Source organism: Buceros rhinoceros, unplaced genomic scaffold, assembly GCF_000710305.1.
Source record: "Buceros rhinoceros silvestris isolate BGI_N320 unplaced genomic scaffold, ASM71030v1 scaffold24328, whole genome shotgun sequence".
Classification (NCBI taxonomy): domain Eukaryota; kingdom Metazoa; phylum Chordata; class Aves; order Bucerotiformes; family Bucerotidae; genus Buceros; species Buceros rhinoceros.
The window spans coordinates 4,925-12,299 of NW_010426685.1; the positions used below are offsets into that span (position 1 = coordinate 4,925).

At 44.6% G+C, this 7,375-nt stretch overlaps 1 protein-coding gene across 1 annotated transcript in view; it reads left to right on the plus strand.

Moving 5' to 3' along the window:
• Positions 1 to 7,375, plus strand: part of PRDM1 (PR domain containing 1, with ZNF domain) — a gene marked incomplete at its 5' end in the record, with an annotated part of 14,467 nt that overhangs the window by 1,949 nt on the left and 5,143 nt on the right. The window contains one exon of the mRNA XM_010141617.1: positions 1,465 to 1,717. Within this exon, the coding sequence (XP_010139919.1) occupies positions 1,465 to 1,717 (253 nt within the window). The remainder of the gene's footprint in view (positions 1 to 1,464; positions 1,718 to 7,375) is intronic.

A 7,375-nucleotide genomic window follows, 5' to 3' on the forward strand; every position in this document is an offset into this window, starting at 1 on the left:
CGATGGATGTTGGTTTTGGAAAGCAGCGGCAGGCGTCGAGCACTAGAGCCCCATGTTCCTGGAAGTTTGCGAGCCGGAGCGAGCAGAGAAACCCAAAGTCTCCTCTTGATGCAGCACAACTCACCCAGCTCCCTTCCATTTTCTCATAACAAACACACCGCAAAATCTCTCGCAAGCTGCTTTGATGAGGCCACATGTATTTCCCCCTTCTCAGTTTACAGGAAGTTACTCTTAAAGAAAGTGATTCTGGTGTTTACGGCCCACGTTAAAGGGCCAGGCTGCCTTGCCCCTCTCTCCTCGCAGCTCTTTTGGTGAGGAGAGGAGAGGAGAGGTCCGGCTGGCCAGTGGGTGCTCGCGGAGTGCGCTGCCCAGCCAGGTAGGTGCGAAAGCCAGTGGCCTGAACACAAAGGCTGTGGAGTGTTTTCCCCCTGAGATAAGCTCTGTCTCCCCTTCGGAAGGGCATTTCCTGCTCAGCGAGGTGCGTCGCTGGTGCAAGCTGCTCCCGCTTTAAGATCTGGTTTTTGCCCTGTCATCTGTTTTGGGAAACCAAGGAACCCCATTTAATCCAGTATGGAGCTAGTTCCCCCCGCCAACAGTAGTGGATGCGTCTTTAACAAACATGTCTCCTAGATTTTTCTTGATTCTTTATTCTTATTTTTTTTTTAGTAATTCTCTCATTCTTACCACTTTAAGAAACCATAGATTCTGTCAGTGGGACTTTTCCCTCTCAAGTCGCTGAGCAGTTTTTAGATTCATCTTTTCCTTCTTCTCTCTGGACAAGCCAGAACATGTCCCTTGATAGGAAAAGTGACTTATCATCATCTGGCCCCTCTTCATTAAGTTAAGGCAAGTGAAGTTCATCTTTGCCTCACCCAGCCTTTCCAGAAAAGGGTTACGGTCCAACTATGAGCAAGTGTTGCTTTAGGACTCGGGGGGGTGGAGGATGTTTGCATAGTTTAAGCCCTTGGGTGGAGGTGGTAAGAAACTGCAAGTACAGAGGCCATAGAAAAAGGCGAGAAAGGCTCTGACGTAGCACAGCCAGTCAGTCTTAGACACAGGTGACTCAAAGCATTAATGCAAGCATGCACTCAGACCTGCAGTCATTAGCATCTCCCACTTGTTGATCACAGCACCAGGAAAAGGACTCTAAGGTAGCCTGTTCACGCAGGGAGAGTACTCTGCGTTTCAGGTTTTGGGTCTGATTTGTCCCTACTAGCAGAGACACAGGCTAAGCAGAAATGGGAAAGGAGACTGTGGACTTACCTTTGAATAAGCATCTCTTTTCTTAATGAAGAGGATATCATAGCTGTAAAGGGGAGAACGCAGCTTGAATTCGTATTTCAGTAATATCTGCTCTTTTTTTTGAAAAAAAAAAAAGCTCGTAATTTTCCCCCTCTGGACTCTGTGCGCACGTGTTGCTTGTGGTGCGCGTATATATTCACGAGCACTTCCTCTCTATTCCAGATCTATTCAAGTGGTGAGCTTCACCACTTCATTGACGGATTTAACGAGGACAAGAGCAACTGGATGCGTTATGTAAACCCTGGCTACTCTGTTCAGGAACAGAATTTGGCTGCTTGTCAGAATGGAATGAACATCTACTTCTACACCATCAAGCCCATCCCTGCCAACCAAGAGCTGCTTGTGTGGTACTGCCGAGACTTTGCAGAGAGGCTGCACTATCCCTCCTCCAGAGAGCTGACAATGATGAACCTCAGTAAGTGGATTACAGTATAAACAAGGAATGCTAGTAATGTCTCTTCTGCCTATATGAGCTAATAATAGGTTGTATAATTACACAGCCGCGTCACCTGTTGTGTCACAGTAGGTAGCTCGGAGTAGGAAAGGAGAATTAAACCCAACACAACAGAATGAGTTCCCTGTGCTCGTTCAAATGTAAACAGATTATAAAAGATCTGAACAGTTACTGGTTTACAATCTGAGTCTTATCTGATGAAATTCTGGACAGACAATCTGCATATACCCTCTGCCTTCAGAGCTGTAGATGTTGGCTCACTCTCAGACTTTCCAGGTCCAGATCTCGTCGTGCGTTGAGCAGATAGCACGTACTACTTTGATAGCACGTACTAAAGGCTGTCCAGTCATGCTGCCAAAGTGCTGCCCTCACTGTGCGAGGGAGTGGCCGTGTGCCATGACTCTGTGTAGGTGTCTGACAAAATACACGCTGACTGCCCTTTGAGCCTTGCATCTACACTTACTTATCTTATGGGAGCAAACCTCCTGCGGTCTTCTCATCTGGTGGCTTGTTTTTTAAACTCGGTGTATTTTGCCCCCATTTCTTGGCTGTATTATCGCAGTTTTCATTTTCTGTTCAAAAATAATAGCACTGGTAGCAGGGGGAAGAGGTATTTCCAGGAGTTTATCTCTGTGTTGCTCTGTGGTTTCTGACCGATTTCTAGCCTCAGCGCTTTACTCATACCTTAATCGCTGCCTAGCACCTCACTCAGAGCCCCTTGAAGAGAGCGAGAGATTCTCGCTGACTTCTCATTTAATGCTCAGGCTGCCTTCTCTCCTGCTAGCTGCTCTGAGACAGAGCAGGGCATTCTTTGGTCCTGCTGGTGGCTACACTGAAATTTAAAGGGAAAACTGCATGTAGGGTTTTTTTTATCAAAAGGACTATTTTCTGACAACAAATAATGTGTTATAAAATATCAATGTTACTTTGGGGATCATTAGAGACATTAGACATGAAAATGATGTCACATATCCAGACTAATCAAACATCTGTCCTCCATGGATGTCATCCTTTCAGCAGTTTTTTGGTCTTTCGCTACAAATTATAGAAGAAAATTTGCTTTCTTTTAACTGCAGAGGGAAAGGTGTGAGGCAATGTCCTCTGCTGCTGTATTTCCTATTCGAAAAATACCTCACTGATTCTGTCACCTTGGCATGTATGTCATTTCACCACTCACTGTGTAGTTTTCTTTCCTGGTATGATGAACTGCTGACTTATAAGTGGGACCTGCAGATGGGTCAAGACAACAGCATTAAGGGTTCCTGTGGATGAGGAGTTTACAAAGATCCATCCAGACACTAGCTAGGAGGATACACGCTGCTTCGCAGGTTACCTTGCAGACGTAGCAAGGAATGTAATTTGTAAGGTGTCAACTAATTACCTGGTTACTCTTACTCAGGTCAAAACTAGGGTGCCCAGACATGGGCAGAATAAACCATTTTAGTAAAAGTTCAGGATGTGGATTTAAAGAGACTGGACCTTGAGCAACACTCGTGTAGCTCAGCCTTAACATTCAAAAGCATTCTTTCTAGATGCTAAGGTGGAAACAGCTCTTCTTCTTTTTAAAGGTAGTTCTATTGAAACCATTTAGAAATTTTATGTAAGCCCCCTTCACCTAAAGAAAATAGCAGTTCAGAAAAATGAGAAGTTCTCACTTTTTAAATCTTTTCTGCTCAACCTTGTAACAAACACTTTCAGGCCTAAAGCCTTCAGCTGGGCCAGAAACTCTACAGGTACCTTAAGGATTGAAGTTTTCTAAAGTTTTGGTGCCTTTTCTTGAAAAGTGTGGGGAAAAAAATCCAGAGGTCTCCCAGATGATGCTTATTTGCTGAAGACCCTATAGCAGCAGCGCAAACAGGGGTGGTTTTTCCAGCATTAGTATTGGAACTAGATGAGTTTAAAGTGACTATCAGCACCGTTCGGGTTTTTTTCTTCCCCTTCCTCCCAGGCCACTTCTGGTTAAATCTAAAATTAGCGAGCATCCTGCAGCCTCTCTATTGCGAGCCTGGCCGAGATGCCCTCGCATTTCGTTCAGCTATGAATAAAGTGCAGAAGGCTTGTCCCCAGATCACTGACATCCTGCACCTGCTGCAGACGTGGGGCTTGGCCCCATCAAAACATCTTCAGAAAGTCTTGCTTGAGGGGACCCGCCCACTGGTCACCTCCTCTACCTGCTAGGAAGTCAGGAAAGGCCTCTGCAGCCAAACAGATCGCTAATAATCCAGGGTTTAAAGTGGCATGGTTTCTCTCAGAGGAGCAGGCAAGCATCGCCGCCTCTCCCAGCTCCTGGCTGCTGGTTTTGGCACTCTCCGAGGAAGAGGAAGGGAAGGCTGGGGTCCAAGTCTCACCGCTGGCTGAAGTCAGGGCTCCCTTATGCTGGGGCACATGCTGACGTGACTGTGGGGCAGCAGCTCTGTCAGCCCATGGCCATGATGTGTTGCGCCCAGCTCCCTCCCTCCACCGTGTCTAAGGTGTGTGGAGTACGCTGGTGCCTGCGGGAAGCTTTGGAAGAGCCGTGCCTTGGCTGGTTGCCCAGCCCAGCCCAGGAGAGGCCACCTGGGACACACACCTATAGAGAGCTTCTAGTCTGCCAACTTAAAATACAGGCAGCAGCTTTAGCCTCAGGGGTTTGGAGATCACGGTCTTGGAGTTCAGCACCTCAGTTCCTCTTAAAGCGCCCGAGCGGGAAGGGCCTCCAGGGAAAAATGTATCAGAGAATTTCTCTGGCTTTATTTCCTGTAATTAGTGGCCTCAAAAATGAGAGAACTACCACTTTAGAGCATAAATATATTTACACATCCACGTATAACATCTACTTGCCTCTGTAACAGCAAACTTTCAAATTAAAGGTAACTTCTACAACATTAGTTCATTTGTGCCGCAGAAGGAAAGCATCCAGATTCAAGACAGCAATTAGGCGTGTACTTAGTTACGGGTTTAACCCTGTCCTCTGTGTTTTCTTCAGCTGGGGCCTTTGACCCAGTCCTTCAGACGCTGAAGCACACACCTACCTTCACAGCCATGATTAGCTCCAAGCGGAGCTACGTAATTCAGATGGATGTTGAAGTGCTTGCGAGGAGTTGCATAATAGTGGTAGAGGCAAGACTCTGCATTATCCCAGCGGTGGAAACTCAGGCTTGTTTCAAACCATCCCCTTCTCCTTCCTGCCTGTTTGAGGCCGCTGATGTTGTTTTCTATCCAGATTTCAGATACATCACCTTCAGATGGTGCCATTGTCCAGTAAATGGTTTGAAGCGCGATGCAACAAGATTTCTGTAATCTACTGGCAAAAAATTCAATTTGTTGAATGTGTTTAACCTCATTCAGCAGGGCCTTCAGATTGTCTTTTAGTCTGTGATATTTTATTTTTTGACTAGCAAACAGTCGGAGGAAATTTGCTTCAGGGGTCTCACATCCTTTGGCATTTCATTTCTACCTCATAGTGGGAGGATTATTTTGGGGTGGAGGGTGGAGAGGGTAACAGTTTAAAAAAAAAAAAAAAATGGGAGCAAAAACCCCAAACAATTGCATTGACTCAGGACATGACTATTTGATGATAATGTTCAGGTATTGCAATCCTATGATGCAACTTCCTGCTGCTCATGTCATGTTTGTCTCCTCAGTCAAGTACGGGCAGGTGACAGCTTCTTTCGGTCAAGTGTCAGAAAAAGCGTTTGAGTTGGGGGGAAAAAATTTGCACATTTACAAAACATTTGGCAATCTTTTTGTTTCACAAACAGGTTTAACGAGGCATTATTTAAAGTCTTTTGGATTCTATGAAGATTAACCTTTTAATGCTTGTTTCTTCAACGTGCCTTATGCTTTTCTTCTTCCTGCTGGCCCGGACACGCTGGCCGTTAGCTAAGCCCCGCCGCTCGCTTTCCCTTTTGTTTATGGGCAGTTTCACTTTCTGGTTTTGAAGCTTTTCTGTTTGGGTTGAGAGGAAACATCTGCACTTGCTTAAAAAAATGCCTCCTGGAAGGGGTCAGGAAAACGATTTTGAAATTATACGAAAGGTTGCCTTTGCAAAACTAGAATTTGGGGGCCAAAGTGGCTTAACATTGAGGATTGTTTGAAGGATCCCTTAGAGACCTTCTCTGAGCAACATGTTTTCAAAGGCATGTCACCCTGCCTTGGGCACGTTTAGAAGACAGATGATCAAATTATATACTTCTGAATGTTGGTCTCCGTTCTCATTTTGAGTGGAAACGTTCTTTGTTTTGCCTGCTTCACAACTTCGAGGTTCTCTTTCTACTAGCAGAAGAGGTGCTTAATTTAGATCGAAAATGTGAATCGGCATAATTAAGCTCCACCACTCAAAGTGTTCAGTACCATCTCACTCCCGAAATTACTATTGAAATTACTGCCTGCCTACAACCGTTTTTCAAGTTTTTAGAAAAAACAGGTCGTTGTTTTTACGAAGTCTTTCTCAGGCTGCAGCTCAGAGCATAAGAACCGAGAGCGAAGGCTACAGCTATGCAGCTGTCTGTAGCTGGAACACCCATCCTGGAGTGACTTCAGGCAGCCCCTCTGCTCAGGTTTTATTAATATAAAAAAGTAACAGGAGTTTTGTCCCTGTTCCTCTTGCACGCACCCACTAATCTCAGATCTGAGCAAATAATCTGTTGACCTTGGTTAGAAGTGGATCAGGAGGCATGTCTGGGGTTTTTTCTTCCTTTTTTCCCCCCTCTCCTCTCAGGTCAGTCGTTTACAAATGCAGCTGCACTGTTCTTGTTTTGCCATGAACCTTTTTCTGTGTGTCTCTCTGACCACAGAAACTAGATAGATCTTGGAAGTGTATGTGCTTATATTTAGTGTGTGTGTGTGTATATATGTATAAGGGGGTGGGAGGGAGAAATGCATTTCAGGAGCACGAGGGAGACATTAAATCCAAAAACACAAGTGTAAAAAAAAAAAAAAAAAAAAAAAAAAAAAAAAAAAAAATTACCTTTTAAAAAAAATATTTCTTTAATTTTTAAGTAAAAGGGAAAAATAAAACCAAAAAAAAAAAGGTAAAAAAAAAAAAAAAAAAAAAAAAAAAAAAATTCACTTGTAAGAAATATATCTCTTTAACTTTGAAGTATGTCTCCTTTAAGAGCAACAAGAAAGGCTGTGAACTCCTCAGTTTCAGCCCTGGTTTAAATCCATGTTCAGTATAAAACATAAGAAGCTCTTCTTGGCTCCCAACATTACCTTCTCCTGTTTTACACAGTGCTGACCCACTTGTTCACATTTTGATCTCTCTGGTGTTCCCAAGTGTCCCTTGTGCTCAGGAAATCAGAGGGAAAGTCAAGAGGGGTTTTATGGGCCGAAGATAGCTTGCAAGCTCAAGAGAGCTGTCAGAGTCAGACTTGAAAAATAATCTTTAAATATTGGAGCTTCTGACTCTGCAGAAATGAGTAGGAGGGCAGGCTTTACCAGGAAAACTTTGAAGGGAAGGAAAGAGCAATTATCTTCAGTCTGTCAAGTGAGGACATGGGCCTGTTGCTCAAAGAAAGTTGCGTTCTCGGCGTGAGCTTCCTTTCTGTCCTTTGTGGGCTTGTTCCACTACATAAGGCACGTACATCCCCGCCCTGGTGTTGAACCTTGTGACAGCAGGAGCCCTTCCTCCCGCCGAAG